The 17,701-nt window shown below is 39.0% G+C and overlaps 1 protein-coding gene across 10 annotated transcripts in view; it reads left to right on the forward strand.

Annotated features, from left to right (window-relative positions):
* XRN1 (5'-3' exoribonuclease 1) overlaps nucleotides 1-17,701 on the forward strand; it is a 45,376-nt gene that overhangs the window by 25,838 nt on the left and 1,837 nt on the right. Inside the window, exons 31-45 of one of the 10 annotated variants that reach the window (XM_068145227.1) lie at nucleotides 958-1,183; nucleotides 1,793-1,894; nucleotides 2,553-2,648; nucleotides 2,866-2,980; nucleotides 3,926-3,990; nucleotides 4,372-4,482; nucleotides 4,848-4,973; nucleotides 5,623-5,779; nucleotides 6,064-6,242; nucleotides 6,418-6,531; nucleotides 6,609-6,726; nucleotides 8,134-8,285; nucleotides 8,475-12,841; nucleotides 12,946-13,291; nucleotides 15,743-17,329. In XM_068145227.1, coding sequence (XP_068001328.1) covers nucleotides 958-1,183; nucleotides 1,793-1,894; nucleotides 2,553-2,648; nucleotides 2,866-2,980; nucleotides 3,926-3,990; nucleotides 4,372-4,482; nucleotides 4,848-4,973; nucleotides 5,623-5,779; nucleotides 6,064-6,242; nucleotides 6,418-6,531; nucleotides 6,609-6,726; nucleotides 8,134-8,285; nucleotides 8,475-8,765 — 1,852 coding nt within the window. In that variant the 3' untranslated portion in view covers nucleotides 8,766-12,841; nucleotides 12,946-13,291; nucleotides 15,743-17,329. Of the gene's footprint in view, nucleotides 1-957; nucleotides 1,184-1,792; nucleotides 1,895-2,552; nucleotides 2,649-2,865; nucleotides 2,981-3,925; nucleotides 3,991-4,371; nucleotides 4,483-4,847; nucleotides 4,974-5,622; nucleotides 5,780-6,063; nucleotides 6,243-6,417; nucleotides 6,532-6,608; nucleotides 6,727-8,133; nucleotides 8,286-8,474; nucleotides 13,292-15,664; nucleotides 17,339-17,701 lie in introns of those variants that run through there. The other 9 variants (XM_068145230.1, XM_068145231.1, XM_068145222.1 and 6 more) reach the window with 9 other exon arrangements.

The raw sequence follows: 17,701 nt of genomic DNA on the forward strand, positions 1-17,701 counted from the left end.
TTGAGTCTTCTTAATTTTTCTGCACCATATTATGTTTTGGAAATGCATTTTAGGCTTTTTTACATATTTAGAAGATTCTGATTTGCAGAAAGCAAGCATGAACCATCAGAATAAAGCACTAGATCCAAATGTCTTCCTAAAACAAATACTTTAGAAAACAGGTTATTGTCAGTATGTCTTTAACCTATCAATTAAAAAACAGTCATTAGTCATCCATCCCTGTGAAGAAGGGACTCTGAACTATCAATAATTGATACCTAGACACCGAATTCTAACCACCATTAAAACCCAAAACTTTTCTTAGGGAAGTGTCCCTTCCAACCTAAACCAGTCTATGGTTAATGCTTTTGATCTAAACAGATAACTTTTCTGTATCTAAGCAGGTAAACTTCTGAGTGCACTGTTTTACCCAGAAGGTTTACTGTTTTTCTTAGGGGTTTTATAACAGAAATTAGAGGAAAATCTTACCTATTTCCTGTGTTCAGCAAGCAAAACACAAACCTGTCACTTGGAAAAGCGTGTCCTGTAACACAGATGATCTTCAGTGTTCAGAATCACAAAGAAAGATAGAAAACTTAGTGCTGCTGTGCTTCAGTTTATAATTCTGCTACTGGCTTCATCTCAGGAAAAAAAAGTACTGTTTCCTGGTTTATTGTTTTTCTGCAGATATATTGACTACAGAATTGTGCTATAACAATTCACTCAGCATTGAAAGGTACAACATAAGAGTAGTAGCAATTTCTGTTGTTTTCTGATTTTGACAGCCAGAGGCATGATGAGGTGAATGTTCTGTCTAATGGTGCTAGATTTCAGTATTGGATATGTTTTGCAGCCTCTGCTGTTCCAACTTTGTGGTGTTATCTTTTGGCATAGAGGCAACAGTGTTGTGAAATCAGATATATGGAAATGTCAATGCTGAAACTACACAAGGCAATGATGTAATTCACTTTTCTTAAGGTGCTCACCTGCCCGAGGTTATCGTCTGCCATCAAGTGCCTTAATTAACCTGTCTCATGGTAGTCGGTTAGAAATGGAAAATGAAAAGCTGACGGCCGTAGTTAAACTTCAGCCAGCTGTGAGTAACTACAATTCTCATGCATCTGATCTGTCGTCTGTGTGCTCACAAAAAGTGCATCTGGGAGGCCTCAACCATTCTCCTCGGTCCCTTTTTGTTCCTACTCAAGTAAGACTTTTCTTTTGTTTCTACAAAAATGTTTTTCCTTAAAAGCTGAATTAGTACAAGCAAAATTTAGTATTTCTGTCTGTGTATTAGAAGTAGCACGATCCTTGTCTTGGAGAAATGGGTTCATCCAGATCTTAAAAAAGGATCCAAAGTTTCTTATTGACAGTTGGTTTGCTTTGAGTAGTTCCAGTTGCATTTTCAAGAGACATAGTTTGGAGCAGTGACACCACATTTGCTGTCAGTCAGTAGCTTGTTTGGGCAGAGATGCAATTATTTCTTTAAAGCTCTCTTTCAAACAGTACTTCCTACAGGCTGTTTGTCTGTGCTCAGAAAGTGAAGACATTATTTGTTTCTTGGTTATGATTTACTTTGAAAATACAGTAAAGAAGAGAAAATTACATGTGAATTAGGATTCTCATTGACTTAGTTACACTTCATTTTTTAACAAGTGACTTCTTTAATTAGCTTAATGAGTAACTTCATGTTGCCATAGGTGTGTTTGAGAAGATCTATCTCATGTTTTCCAAGTCTATACTACAAGACTTACTACTATGCAGAAGAAAATTTAAGGTAGTAAAGTACTTATATGTTTTTTTTCGCTCAATTTAGCAGCTGAATGGAAGGCAGCAATGCAATCTCAGGGCTGAAAATCAAGGCAACTCCAACTTAATCCAGAAAGGATCATTTCTGAGTGGCAATCAGAAAAATAAAGTGAGTGTTCTGATGCAATGAGTATTAGACCCCATGTCTCAACATGCATTTTTGTCTTCCTATTTAGAGTGAGTGTTCTTTTCTCATGATTAACACGTAACTTTGTACATCAGATTTTTTATTCCAGGTTACTGAAGCAGAACTTTATCCCAGTTCTTGAATGAATGTAACATCCTGTGCTATCCATGTTTAGATTCTAGATTTTGGAAGGATTTTTTATGTAGCTGGGGTTCAGCTCTATGTTGACAGAGGTGTAATGTTCTGAAGCAGCTGAGCCTGATTTATGTAATGCCTTACAAAACAAGGCATGCTTTTAAAACCATTTTCAGTTATTGTCTGAGTTTAATTACATTTGATGATCTTTCCTATGTTCATAGTTTTTGTTTTGTGATTAATTGAAACTATCTCAAACTATGCTCATCTCAGTTCAGTAGTGACTTCTTAGGAAGAGTTGTTATATTGGTGCAGCCCACCACAACAGCCTGTTTCATAATAGTTGTATGTTCTAGTGTCAGTGTGAAAACTCCTGTTGTCTGAGCACTGTTAAACTTGGCCCTTGGACCTAGGATTTTCAGAATGTCTTTGTGCATGATTAGCTATTTAAAGTCGAGTTTACAGCTGCTGAGATTGTTGGGGGTGTTGCTTATTCTTTTGCCAGGCACAGAGTAAGCAAGATGATGAATTCTGCAGCATATGGCAATCATTGCAGAGTTCTGGGAAGCCTCACCACATCCAGCAAAATATGCACGAGAAGGTAAGCATATAAACTTTAAACAGCCCCCTGGTACTTACTTTATATGTCAGCTCATTTCATCAGAAAGCTTTCTAGTTAATGTTAAAAATAAACCTTCTAGATTAAAGTGTTGTTGCACTGTGTATGCATAGCTCTGGAAAGAGGTAATCACGTGGGACCACTGTGTAAGCAGTAGATGCATAGTCTTCTGGCTAAGGTTTGGTGTTTGAAATCCTAGGGTGCAGTTCTACCTCAGGAAATCAAGCTGGGAACGGGTAATCAGTTCTATAAGCCAGGATTCAACGACAGCAGCTTTAAAGGTCAGCAAAGAAAACAGGAGCCATACAAAAAATGTAAGTACTGTAATTAAAAACTTTGTTTAGAACTACTTCCTTTATCTGATCTTCATTGAATGGCTGGTGATCTTGTTATTTTTTTGGTAGTTATTGACAGAAAATATTATATGCAATGTGATATAAGCTCTGTAATGTACTTCTCATTGTCAAATATCCCTGATATGCATATTAGGTTATTCCACACTTAATCCTGAATCTTTTAACCGAGCTTACAGCATGTCCAGAGAAGGGAAACAAAGCTGGTGAAGGGCCTAAAGAAAAGTACTACAAGGAGCAGTTGAGGGAATGGGGGGTTGTTCAGTCTGCAGAAGAGAAGGTTGAGGGGAGACCTCATTGTTCTCTACAATTCCCTGAAAGGAGGTTGGAGTGAGGTGGGGCTTGGTCTCTTCTCCATAGTATCAGGTGGTAGAATGAAACTAAATGGCCTGAAATTGTGACATGTGAGACTTATGTTGGATATTAGGAAAAATGTCTTTCCTGCAGGAATGGTCAGGCATTGGAACAGACTGGGCAGGGAGGTGGAGGGAGGCGTTCAAGAAATGGCACTTTGGGACATGGTTTAATGGTCATGATGGTCTTAGCTTGATGATTGGACTCGATGATCTTACAGGTCTTTCCCAACTGAAACAATTCTATGACTTTCCACCCATCTGGTATAAAATCAAAGCAAAAAAAATAAAATCCCCACACCTTAACTTTGAAAATTTGCTTGTGGTCATACTTACAGAATATAAAGCGAGTTAGTTCCAGTATTCTGTGTACTTCATTTTGTTTTATCCTACGAGAAAAGCATACACCAATTGACTGAATCAATAAACCATTTGATGCGACCACTGGAACTATGCCAATTCTGGGTGCTTGTTTGGAGTGATTAGTTTATTTTGAGTCTTGATTATTGCTATGATTTGTAAGAGCATTTCAAAAGAGTGTGTTCTTTTGTAGTTAAAGAAGATTACAGAGTTACAAGAGGTGAAAGTCAGCCACGTAACAAAGTACCAAACAAACAGGTAATTTCACCTGTACTAGGTAATTAATTGTTACTTTTTTTTTCCTTCCACTCTGATTCATCATTTAACAGATTTCTCTTTAGCTGGTATCGTAGTTGATTCTTTCCTAGATCATGTTTTTTTTTTTTCCCCAAGAGAGATATTTTATAGACAGAAAATAGGAGTGCAGAAGATGTTACCAAATGATTTTCTTACTGCTTTCAGGCTCTGAAAACTATGTTGTAATGGGGAAACACAAACACTAGGTTTCCAGTAAGCTGGAATCCCTGAAGAATGTTAGCTTGTGAAGGCTGTTGGCAGATGCATTTCTAATGTGATTGTATTATAACAAGTCCTGGAGTGTTACTGCTATTCAATGATAAATGCTGCCATGTATTTTAGAATTTTGCAGATGTGAATAAGTACAATATTAAACTTTTGAAGAGGAATGAAAGTCCCAACATGCCTGTAATTCAGAAGGCTGTAGTTGATAGTCCCTCCACAGGTGGAAAGGTAAGACTTAAGTAGTTGATGTTCTTGTATTCTTTGAATAACTTTTTTCCAGTCCACATTGGTTCAGTTATTCCTGGTCACTTGTGTACAAATTCATGTTCATAACAAGACAAATATATGTAACCTTGATCATTCTTTATATTAACTCTGTATTGGTCAATATTTGCATCTTTTTAGTATGCAAAACTTGAAGTAGTCTCTGGGTAATTGTTCACAGTCTGAGCAGAGGGTACTCTGGAATCTGGCCAAGCTAAAAAGTCCTGAATGAGCATAAAATTAATCTCAAACTAATATACCCTTTCTCTTGTACCTGCTTGTAATATACTAAATTGATGTGCCCCTTTTTTCTTTTAATGTGTTTTAAGAAGGACAATGAACTTGAAAACCTTCTAGCTTCTTTGAAAATTTCCAAAGAAAATGAAGTGCAGACTTACTCCAAGGAAACAAGAGCTAAAAATGAAGAACATCTGTCACCACAATCATTTGTTATGGTCTGTATACTACTGGAATCATTACATTGTAATTTACCATCTGCTGCCTTAGCATCAGTGCTCCTATTTATAGAAACTCCATGAAACCTCATACTGTCTTTTAAAATATATTGATGAGCTTTTACTTAGCCATTCCCAAAGACAATTAACAAATACATTTGTTTGTGCTATGACACTGCTATCTGTGCTTTGCTAAGATATAACTGATAGGAAGAACAAAAATTCAGGTGCTGTTACTATGATATTTGGGGAGCTAAGTAAGAAGGTAGTGTTATGTGTGGTAGTGGTAGTGTTCAAGAGGTAGTGTTATGTGTGGTAGTGGTAGTGTTCAAGAGGACACAGTCTCAGGCTGCGCCAGGGGAGGTTCAGGTTGGATATTAGGAAGAAGTTCTATACAGAGAGAGTGATTGCCCATTGGAATGGGCTGCCCAGGGAGGTGGTGGAGTCACCATCATTGGAGGTGTTCAGGAGGAGACTTGATGGGGTACTTGGTGCCATGGGTTAGCTGTTTGGGTGGGTTGGATTGGTTGATGGGTTGGACGCGATGATCTTGAAGGTCTCTTCCAACCTGGTATGGTTTATTCTAAATAAAGTTTATTCTAAATGTGAATAACATAATGTCCCTGAATGTTTTATTTTATCTTTAAAGAAAGGAACACAGATGCTCAAAGAGATTTTGAAGATAGATGGCTCAGACCTGGAAACAAGGAATGAAGTGAAAACCCAAATTAATGATGTTCCTGCTCCTTCTAGTAGACAGGATTGCCATGGAGCTGCCTCACAGTATAGACAAACCAAAAAAATGGGTATGTTTGGACATCATCTCATAGTTCAGAGCTTCACCTTGTAGTGACATTTTAGAATAGTACTGACATACAGTATAGTACTGATTTTCAAAATAATAGTATAGTAAATCTTCTTTGTTTTTACTTCAAATCTGAAAATATCTTGTAAATTGGATATTGAAATACTAGGGAAAAAAATAAGCTTTTTGTTTCCCTCCCTTACAATAAAGTTGCTACCTTTCAGTGCAGGAAATATTTGATACAGCTTTTATTGTATTTTTTCCCTTCTATTTTGTTTTCTCCAGCTGCTTATATGAACAAGGCTTACAGCACTGGAGGCCCTCAGAAGACACCAGCATTGGAAACTGGAGGTCACCCTTTTGCTTGTCCACAGCCTGCACTGTCTACTGTTTCTGAACTTTGTCATATTTGTTCTCTTGCTGGAATGTCACAGCCAGATTTTTCTTTCACAAAAACACCACAGGTAAAATCCTTTTTTCTGCAAAAGTCATGGATCTCAACTTTGTTTCAATTGCCCTAAATTAAACATTGGCTCCTTTTGTTTGCCTTTTTCCAAAAGAAACAAATCCTGTGTTCCTGGCTCATAACGTTTGTCAGCAATAACAGTTCCCTCAAAAATCTTCTCTCTCTTTTTCTAGACCATGACAGTTTGTCACATAAAACTGTCAAATGGTTTGTTGGTTCATGGACCACAGTGTCACTCTGAAGCTGAAGCAAAGGAGAAAGCTGCACTTTTTGCTTTACAGCGCTTGGTGAGGATGAAAAGAATGTTTTGATATGTTTGTCTCTTGCACTGTGCCTGTTTGTAATCATTCCTTTCCTTCTTCAGAGTTCTGTAGGAGTAAATTTCCCTTTGCCGCCTCCTCCACCAATGTTACCAAATTATCAAGCACTGGGAGTTCCTGTACCACCTGGGTCCATTCCTCCAGTATTTGCACAGCCCCCTGGTAAGTGTTTGGCTAGTACACATTTCAGATGTTGTCATGATACTGTCTCAGGGCCACAAAGATGCTCAGAGGGCTGGAGCACCTCTCATATGAGTCCAGGATGAGAGACTTGGGGCTGTTCAGCCTGGAGGAGAGAAGGCTCTTATAGAGCTGCATTTCAGAATCTGAAGGTGACCTACAGAAAGGCTGGGGAGGGGCTCTTTGCAAAGGCTTGTAGTGAAGGGCCAAGGGGTTTTGAAACTGGAGCAGGACAGATTTAGTTTGGACTTTAAGAGGAAGCTCTTTACAATGAGAGTGGTAAAATACTGGAACAGGTTGCCCAGAGATGTGGTTGAGACCACATCCCTGGAGACATTCAAGATCGAGCTTGATGGGCCTCTGAGCAACCTGATCTAGTTGGACATGTCCTTGCTGACTGCAGTGGAGGTGGACAAGATGACCTTTGAGGGTCCAATGTATTCTGTGATATCCTGAAATTGCAATGATTCTATATATGAAAATGTAATGCCTTCCAGAAAGCCCCATTTTTGGTCTTTGTGTATGCAGTTGTATGTCTTAACTGCTTTGAAAACAGTGCATAAATCTCTTCTCATTAGTGTGCAAATGAAATGAGCACACAGTCATGTTTCTCCCAAGTATTTCTTTCCCTCAATAAGGTATTTGTCCATTCAGTCTTAAACAGTTTTTTTGGGGGTTTATTTTAATCAGTACAACTGTATTTACAAAGCTGGTAGTCTCAGTCCAAATTTGTTAGGAATCTCTTCCTTGATTTTCTACATGGATTTCCCCCTGCCCCCATATCATTAATGGTTATCCATGCATTCATGTTTGTATTTGCTTGCAACCAACTTGCACTGAAGTGCTGCATCACAGTCCTGTTTGTACACTGCAACACATGAGCATAGTAAGTAACCCCTCCAAAACTCTCAGAGATCCTGGCGGAGCTTCTGGGTTTCTTTTTTTTTTGTTTTCTGTTAGAAATCCCTTTACCATCTAGTAATAATGGATCAGCACCATTGTAGCATCCTAGCGATGCATACAGCAGCTGCTACATCTCTTTTCCCCAGAGTTTCTGTGTTGCTGACTTTCTTCAACAGGATGACCTAACTTGCAACCTTCTTCACTAACACAGTTCTCTTGGCTATGGATATGAACATCCTGAATTACACACACTCTGCTGTGATACAGGTGTAGTTCTGTAACAGCTGAACTGTTTGGAATTATTTTGATAACAAATAAATAAATGCATACCTAGTTTCAAGTAAATACGAAGAACATGAGGCTTTGTTAGAAAGAAAAAAACATGCAGGCAAACATAGTTGGGGTACTTTTTGGGCTTGGGGAGTTAGTAACATTGGGGTGTTTTTTTTTTTGAGGGAAAAAACTAATAGTTCCTTATTTTCACAGCCAATATGATGCCTCCATCGTCTCGCATGTTTGGTCCGGTATCCTGGGGAGCTCCGGTGCCTAAACATTATTATCCTGGCTCTTACCCAGGAAATGCGTCTCTCGCAGGAACTATACCAGTCGGTTCTCACAACCAATTTATACCTCTGCAGGTGAGATTGTCTAAATGTTCTGCTGTTGTAAACAATGTCCCTACGTGATGAACTGAGCAACACCCCCACTGTGAAGCACTATTTGGTGTTAGAAAGTGATTGTATAAACATGTATGCATGTTTTCTAAAAGTGGAATATTTGCAGTTGTTCGAGAATGCATTGTTAAATAATATTTATTTGATTTAAAGGTAACTAAAAAAAGGGCTGCTAGCAAGAAAAACTTTGAGCTGAAGGATTTACAGAGTTCCCCTCAAGCTGCACCACTAAAGAATGAACAGCCAATGTCTTCTGACCACATTCAGCAAGATAGTTCTTCAGCTCCTTTAAAATCTCCTCCAGCTGCTCAATCCACTGTTTCATTTCAAGACAATGTGGCTACTCCAAGCGTTCCTCATAACAAATCAACACCAAACACTTCCAGCAAGAGAAAGCCAAGAAAGCTGGCTGTCAATTTTGGCACACCCAAACCTTCAGAATAAACATGGTAGCTAGGTGCATTTTATCTTCAACTCTTCCCCCACTGTTATGTTCTATCATTTAAAAAGTCAGAAAACTCTATTTAAAAGACCAGCCACTTTTATATAATACAGAATGAAATGCATTTTATTTGCTATTATTTTCAGGTTGTTGCAAAAAAAAAAACCTATAAAAGTTATGTTCAAACTTAATGAATTTGACATTAATTAGCAGAAGCCAGGAAATGCTGAATTAAGGTAACCATGCCATCCATTGTGCCTAGATTTCTCCACAGTGGCTTGCATACTCTACACAGTAAGCAGCAATAACAGTGGCAACCTTAATTCAGAACTGCTGTGCTTTTTGGGAGGGATATGGAGCAGTAATAAGTTGGGCATCTAACATTGCTTAGTACGACATTTTGTATTCTAGCTTGTTTCTAAATAGTGTAATAAGACAGAAAGGAAAAATTATTTAAAGGCAACTTTTATATTGGCTCTCCAGGTCCTTATGAGTCAAATTGGTGTGACTAAAACAACTCTACAACTTTCAAAATGTGGATACTATTGTATGTCTAAAAGTATAGTGGCAAAAAAATGGTTTCTGATGCAGAGTTTGTTCCAGGAGATTAATTCATAGGATGTGTTGAATAAAACAAATACATTTGCAAAGCACAGAGCTCTTTGTTAAAGTATGATTAATATTCTTAATCCAGCAGCATTTTAAGTTGCATTGTTTTCAGATGGTAAAATACCATGGATCATGACTGCAGATCTGCAGAGCCTCCTCAAATGCTAGTGATACCCTGGGTTTTTTTTCTAAATTATAAAAATGGCCAGACTTTAAAGATGTCCATTTGTGTGTAATGGCTGTCAGAGTTAGGTTTACTTTTCATGGGAACTGTGGTGTAAAACAAGTAGTTCTATCGCTTAGTTCACATAGAGGGGGAAAAAAGGAAGATTCAGAAGTCCCCATGCTATGTTTAACCCACAGGTACCATTCTTCGTGACATTAATAAGGAGACTTCGGTTTGAAAGAAGATTTTAAACCTCAGTTTGTGCTGCTTACCGATGTTGATTACATTTTATTTTGCTTCTTTATTCAAATCAGTTCCAGAATTTTTATGGGGTTTTTTAATTTTTATTTCTAAAGCCTAGGACGCTTAGAAATAAAGCATACTTTAGTCATTCATTTTGTTGCCTCCAAACAGGTTTCACGTTGGATCTGCAAGTTTGCAGTCTACTTTCAGTTCCACTGCCTTGTTCTTTATCTCCCTTTCTTAGTGTAGCCAAGTTTCACATTGTTGCTATGTTACAGAATTTTTTTTTTTTTATACTGCTGTCTCTGAAACAGTTGTTGCCTTCACAGTATTTGTAGAATAGCAACAAGCCCTATAAAAAGGATCACAAACCTTGCAGAATATTCCATGTATGGTCTTAAAATATTTTATTGTTGTCTTTACAGCCATCTAGTTTCAAGAGGGTTTGAGGCCATGTTCCATGCAGGGAAAGTTGTCTGTTTTGTCACTAGAAACATGTGCCTGACAGGATGCTGACACGCCAAGGTTTGAGAGGTGTTCATGTAAAATGTAACCAAGACACAGATGTCAGTCCCCCATGGCCTACATGAGTTATTTCACTGTCAAAGAAAAGATCTCTTTAGAATGAGGAGACTCCTTTAGATCCTTGCATCACAGAATGTGGACATACCTGGATAGCAAATGTATGCAGGTTTTTCAGAAAGAAGGTTGCAGAGAATGCTACACTCTCAACACCAGTAACATGGCAATTTTGATTGTTAATTACTTCATCCCATGACTTCCACTCCTCCTTCAAGTAGAATTGCTGTGTTTAGTATATTTAGCTTCATTCTGTAATTGCTGATTGTATTAGTCCCTGGTTTTGGGGTGATCTGTGCTATGATGCTGACTGCCTGGTGCCCAGTTCATTACAGTTTCACATGTCCTGGTAGGTGTGACATCTGCATTGACCTATGCCATTTCCCCTGTGATTTCAGTTTTCTATCTTAACAAGTCGATTGTTTCATTCATACAGATACAAACTTAAACATTGTTTTTTTTCTCATAGATAAAAAGTATTTTGTAAGCACTGGAGATTTTCATTAGATCTTATACAGAGCAGTATTTTACTAAAAATCCAAAAGGGAAGACTTTTATGTGCGCATTTTTGTAGTCTCTGATGATTTTCTTTTTTTTTTAAGTAACTTTTAATTGTTTATCTGCCAAGTGAAATGTTTTGAATTTGCATATGAATGGATACAGAATGTATTTTTTTGTGCTGTTTAGTGTTAAGTGTGCATTTTCAGATTTTTAGCATGTAGTTGCACAAAGGACGGTGCGAAGTTATTTTAAAATATGAATATATGACACACTGAAGGAAAGATGTTCATAAAACTTTAATGCTATATAAAACTTTAATGCAATAGAATAATTTTCTAAATTGTCTGTGTCTGCTTGGATTAAATATTGAAACAAGAAACGTCACTTATTTTCACTGTTTTATTTGGAACTATTTTCTGGGAACTTCTGTATGCTCCAACCCAAAATTTTAAGGTAGAAATTACATCTCCTTAAGCCCTATTGCTGTTATTCTCAGAAGCAGCAGCTGCTCACCTGAGCTGATGGCTTTCAGCTACTACTCAGTTAAAGACAGGCAGATTGCTAAAAAGGCTGTTGGCCACTTTGTAATTGCAAGTGTTTAACTAGATACTGAGCTTCTAGAATTTCTTTGGCATCAGTTAATCGTTAGATTTAAAAAAACAACAAAAGCTGTAGAAAAGGCAGCAAAACTACTTTACAGCAAGTGCAGTCCTAGCGGTTCTTAACAAGATACAAAACTGCCTGAAATGTGAAGAACAGGAGGAGCCCTGGGTACCTGGAAATATTTGACACTGTTTTTCTGTACCTGGAGACTTTTGCTAGAGTAGAGTAAGACTAGTTAGCCCATTTGTAACAACACTTTTGAAAGAAGCATAATGTCAAACTGCACTAAGCCCAGTATAATGTGTTTGAATTTCTTGAAAAGACAAAGGGCAAGTTAAATTTTGGAAGTAGAGTTCCTCATCCCCAATAAAAGCAGGGGGTTTTAATAAAAACTACATTTCCCCCATATTTTACAGGAGGTGAATAAGCTTTTTCACCTTCTTATAGTGTGTGTATATACCATGTGCTTAGTTTTGTTCTCTTTCATCAGTTACCTCTAAGGTTATGTTCAAACTCTACTTACTGTCCCCTTTTAAAGTCTCATGAACACTGTAGCTAATTAATTTTTAATACCTTATGGTGATTATTATGTGAATTAGGAACTGTGTTAGGATTCATCTTTTGCCAACTGCAGCACCAGCTTTTCATGTAAAGAGATATTTTCCCTCTCCTAGATCATTGTTTAAATTAGCTTGTTTAAAGCAATTAGCATAGAGAATGGAGAACACTCTTAACAGGATCAGCTGCTGCAAGTTTGTGTGACAGTGTTCTGTATAGATCTGCAGTCTGGTTGGCAAATATATCTAGGTCATATTACTCACCATGAAGATACCAATCTTGCATTTCTTAAGATGTCTTCACATTATTAGTCAATAGACTTAAGTACTGCAGTTACCCTGCATGGCAAGGTCTGGCTCATTACTCTTCCCATCTCAGTCTATAGCAGTTAAGAAGGTTAAATCAGATAAACCTTTAAAAATATCTGTTTGTGTGTAATAATTCTTCCATGAACACTCCCGTTTGAAAATCAGGTGACATTTATTCCATTTAGTATACTTCATCTAAACTACTGTATGGATAATCTCCTAGTGTGAGGATTCTCAAGGAAGGAATGGTTACTTAGAGGAAGGGATATGTTTTATTCTTTGTATTTGAGATGTGATCTCCGTATGTATTCCATAATCAGCCTTCCGTACTACTGAGAGACAGTTATGTTCTTCTCTTTCTGTCTCTGGAAAGGGGACACAGTGACACCAAGGGCATAAGAGCACACTGAATACACACTCTTGGCCAAAAGAATCCAAATTCAGGTGCATGAGGATCCATGAATATTGAGAATGTTACTGATACATGTTTGGAAGAATCAGGTGCCATGAGGTAAGTAGCTGTTGTTTATTAACAAGAGTCCACGGTTCCAACAACAGTTCCTTATTGCTGTCAGTTTTTGACAAGGTGTTTACTTATTTTTCTGTAATGTGCAGATTTCTTGTTTCATTTCTGCTATGAAAAAATACTAAATCAAAAGAAAACAGGAGGAGTCCTAATGCCATCGAGTGCAAACAGTAAAGGTGATTCCTATTTTTTGAAAGGACACAGAAAGCGTTTGTCATTAAAACTTAAGATACTTCTTGTAAGACTTGGTCAATAATCATTGCTGCATCGGCACTGCTTCATTAAAGTTGATAATCAGCCTTAGTCTTGTATTTTGTGTAATTGCAAGAACAACAAAGACTGGCAGTCAAAACCCAAACTGTCATTTCTCTGGAGTTCTAAGTTGGCTACCATGAGCATGTCGAGGGTGGAGCAAGGACTGTGATTTCACTGCAGGTAAGTGATCTGTTTCAAGAGTAACCTACGCATTTCTTGGATTTAGGGTTTGGGATGCAATGTGACACTTAGTGTGAGCTCCCAATGTTTCTTCCAGAATGTATTTGTTTGAAGTAGCTGAAATTCTTTGTCAGTCATTGGAACTTAACTCAGCAGGATAAATGGAGGGCAGTGTAGGTTGCTGGATGCTCAGTCTGCTGAGAATATATATTGAGAAAGTTAATCTCTCTTCTAGATTTTCCTGTGCTTATTTTTTCCCCCCTTTTGATTCCCCTTGCTTTCTTTTTTTTTAAGTGTCTGTCTTATTGAAACAATAGCTCTTTAGTGTTTTTTCATCCCTTTAGCCTGTAGTGTATCTATTTTCTTGTTCTACTTAAGCTTGATGCTCATTTTCCTTGCTTTATTATTAGATTTAAATTTTTTTCCCATGAATTTCCAGACTTCAAGATGAATGTTCCTTTACAGAGCTGTTCAACCCTGGATACTCTAAGTACAAAAAGTCATTCATCACGTGTGTACACACACATACAGATATGGGATTCAATCTCCAAGTTGTTCAGAGTTCTGTCATTTTTAGTCCACATGGTAATCCCTTAAGAGACATCCAGATGATGATGGATATTCTCATGTATACACATTACACATCTCCAAATGTATACATTGCTTAGGATGGGTTAAAAACCATGGGCAGATCATGAAATGTGAACAAGTACACTAGTTTTCACTTGGTTTAAAACCTGATTGTCCTCAAGTCCATCTCATTGTCTTTCAAAGGTTACTTTTATTGCAGAGCTGGCAGAAAGGAAGGACTGCTTGTCAGTCACCAAGCACAGTGCAAAACCTCCTGTATGTGGGCACAGTTTTGATGTGCAATTTTCTAGTGAAAATGCTTAACCAGTCTCATATTATTTGTTCCCATTGAATCATGCCCAGTGTAGCAACACGTGAACCATATCAAGGAATTAACCCAACTTGAAACTCTTTTCCCCCATGTTGGAGTGAGTCCAGAGAAGGGCCACAAGGATGATCCAAGGGCTGGAGCACCTCTGCTATAAAGATGGGCTGAGGGAGCTGGTGTTGTTCGGCCTGGAGAAGGCTGGAGGGACCTTACAACTGCCTTCCTGTACCTGAAGGGGGCCTACAGGAAAGATGGAGAAGGACTTTTATTTCATAAGTCTGTCTAGTGACAGGACAAGGAGGAATGGTTTTAAGCTTGGGGGATCTGCTGGAGAGTAGCCCTGTGGAGAAGGACCTGGTGGATAACAAGTTACCCATGGGACAGCAGTGTGCCCTTGTGGCCAAGAGTATTCTGGGGTGCATTAAGAGGTGTCCATCATATTGAAGGAGGTTCTCTGCCTCTACTCTGTCCTGGTGAGACCTCACCTGGAATATTGTGTCTAGTTTTGGGCTCCTCAGTTCAGGAGGGACAGGGATCTACTTGAGAGAGTGCAATGGAGAGCTACCAGGATGATTAAGGGGCTGGGGCATTGCCCTATGAGGAGAGTCTGAGAGACCTGGGGCTTTTTAGTCTGCAGAAGAGAAGACAGAGGGGATTTAATAAAGGTTTATAAATACCTGAGGGCTGGGTGTCAAGAGGGAGGAAACGGGCTCTTCTCCATTGCACCCTGTGACAGGACAAGGGGCAATGGATATAAACTACAGCACAGGAGGTTCCACCTCAACATGAGGAGGAACTTACTCACTGTGAGGGTCACAGAGTACTGGAACAGGCTGCCCAGAGAGGCTGTAGAGTCTCCTTCTCTGGAGACTTCAAGACCCATCTGGATGCATTCCTGTGCAACCTGTGCTAGATTCTGTGGTCGTGCTCTGGCAGGAGGGTTGGACTCAATGATCTCTTTGGGTCCCTTCCACCCCCTAACATCCTGTGGTTACAAATTTCCTATCTTGCTCTTCTATATCTCAGCAGCTGGAATCCTGTTGGCACTGCCAGTGGCAAGTTTGATTCATACTGGAAGCCTGGGATCAGCAGTATCAGTCATACAACAGAATTGTACCTTAGAGTATAAGAGAAAAAAAGTATTTCCTATTCCAAATAGTTTGCTTACTAATTTGGAGATTGTAATTAATCATTTGGTTGTAGAAAACATCAAGATCATGTTTTCTTTACAGTCATTAGGTCTGCTAGATCACTCCCAGCTCTCAGGGAAGGCCTATTGTAACCTGGATAACTGGACAAACCCTATCATCTAAAGTGTACTTGCTGCTGACTGAAACATTAAGCGTGATAACATTGCTTAAAATATTCAATGTAAACTACTTAGAGTGGAGATTTTGCCAACACTGCCAATGATCTTGTCACTGATGATCTGCCATTTGGTTGGGTTTATTTAATAATCCTTATCTTTACTACAGCATTGGACAAGTCCCTGGAATGCCTCTGCTGCTTCATTTGCTTTGGTACTCCAGTAACAGACCAATCTCACTTCACAGAGACCAAAGAAACCGAGGATTTCAGCAGAGAAGATGCAGAAGTAGAGACGTGGATGCTGCGGTAACTGGTACGTGAGCCCAGATGTGTGAATTCTCTGCCTTCTGACCAGGGGAATGGCACCTGCATGCTCTCACTCAAGCAGGAAGGGCAGGGTTGCAGCAGAGGGTTACCTAGGCTTGTTCCTAGCGTTGCAGGACAGTAATAAGCCATGTCTGGACAAGCTGTGCGTGCCTGAAAATTGTCACCTCCCCCCCCCTTATTGCATCGTTTCTAACATATTGCAAACAGAACAATAGAACACTTTTGTTTCATAAGCCTCCCTTGAAATTCAGCAGTTGTAACACTTGTATAACTAGATTACATATGGACTGCAACTGTGAAAGTTGCTTCATGTTATCTTTTTCCAATGATAGATGTTCCTTTCCAAGGTGCATCTAAATTCTTAATTATCATATTAAGCAATTTAAGTTTTGCATGGAGACAGTGGCTTATGGCCACTCCTATGCAATACAGTGAACCAGAGCAGTATGTGTTACATTTAAGAGTTTGTGAAATAATAGTCACCTGCATCTCTTTTCACAAGTATCCAGTGATAGAACAACAGGAAATGACCTAAATTTGTGACAGGGGAGGTTTAGTTTGGATCACAGGCAAACTTTCTTTCCTGCAAGAGTGGCGAGGCATTGGAACAGGCTGCCCAGGGACATGGTGGAGTCACTGTCCCTGGAGGTGTTCAAGGAATGTGTGGACATGGCACTTTGGGACATGGGTTAATGGCCATGGTGGTCTTATGATGAGGGTTGGACTCTCTGATCTTGGAGGTCTTTTCCAACCCAAACAATTTTATGATTCTTTTTGAAGTTTTGCTTCATCTCAGAGTGAGATGGGCCCTATTGGTATTGGTAGTGTAAAATCACAAAGGCTGTTTTGATAAATTTTCCCAATTTTCCTTAAGACTGCTTAACTTTTTAATGTTTGGCAAGGTTTTAGCTTTTCATACCAGTTAGATAGGTTGAATTTTACCTAAAGAGCGTCAGGAGTTTGAATAATTATTTTCCAGAATTAGCAGAATAAATTAGTTTGAAGAAAACTAATCACATAGGAAGTACTTGATATCTTTCTCTGGCAAGAGATCACAGCTTGACAGGTTAGAGTCAAAGAGGCTATGAAAGTCAAAGGGATGGCATCTTTTGAAGGGGTCATTCCTTAGGGAAAAGCAGACAGCCCTTGGCTTTCTTTCACCTGCCCTTCCCTTTTGTTTGAGTTTGTGGTTTAAAGATCCAAACCCACCAGATCCTTATCCCACATAAAACACCCGTTTATTGTTCATGGCACTACTTTTTGTACGAGGGGCCAAACACGAGGGGGAAATATTTTCTACGTATTCTTTGCTTTTTCATCTGATTAAATGAGTTAAAACTAATTGATTAATTCTTCTGATTAAAATGGGGTTAAATGGGGTTAAAACTGAATTGTACTGATACTAGTTTGAATTTGAGCATCCTGCATTTTATTGCTCGAGAATGCTTCTGGTTAAAGTCCACACGCAGTTGTGTCCTTCCCCCCCAGTTTTAAACGTGGCTCCTCTGCAGAGGAAGTGTCACGAGAGAATTGCAGCAGAGGAAGTCTCCATACGGCGCTGTGTTCAGTGGCGCATGCCAGGAGTGACCACCTAGCTGTGTCCCAAACACCTGCTGCCAGTGGACATTCTGCTGTGTAGTACCGCTGAGGAGGCACTGGGGTTAGCAGACACTTTACCGAGCCGGGGGTTAGTGCTGTGAGTGAGGAAATACTCCCGTGTTCGCTGAATTCTGGGCTCTAGAAACCCTTTAATATTTGGAATTAAACTAAAACCTTCTAAGTGCATTTGGTAAATGCAGACCGTAGCTGCCCAGACTCTCATGCTAGGTTGGATTTGCTTTGGTGTTTTGCTGTGCCTGTGGGTGCCGGTCCGAGGG

This window comes from Melanerpes formicivorus, unplaced genomic scaffold (assembly GCF_026170545.1).
Source record: "Melanerpes formicivorus ecotype bairdi unplaced genomic scaffold, bMelFor1.0.p_v2 SCAF_12, whole genome shotgun sequence".
NCBI lineage: Eukaryota > Metazoa > Chordata > Aves > Piciformes > Picidae > Melanerpes > Melanerpes formicivorus.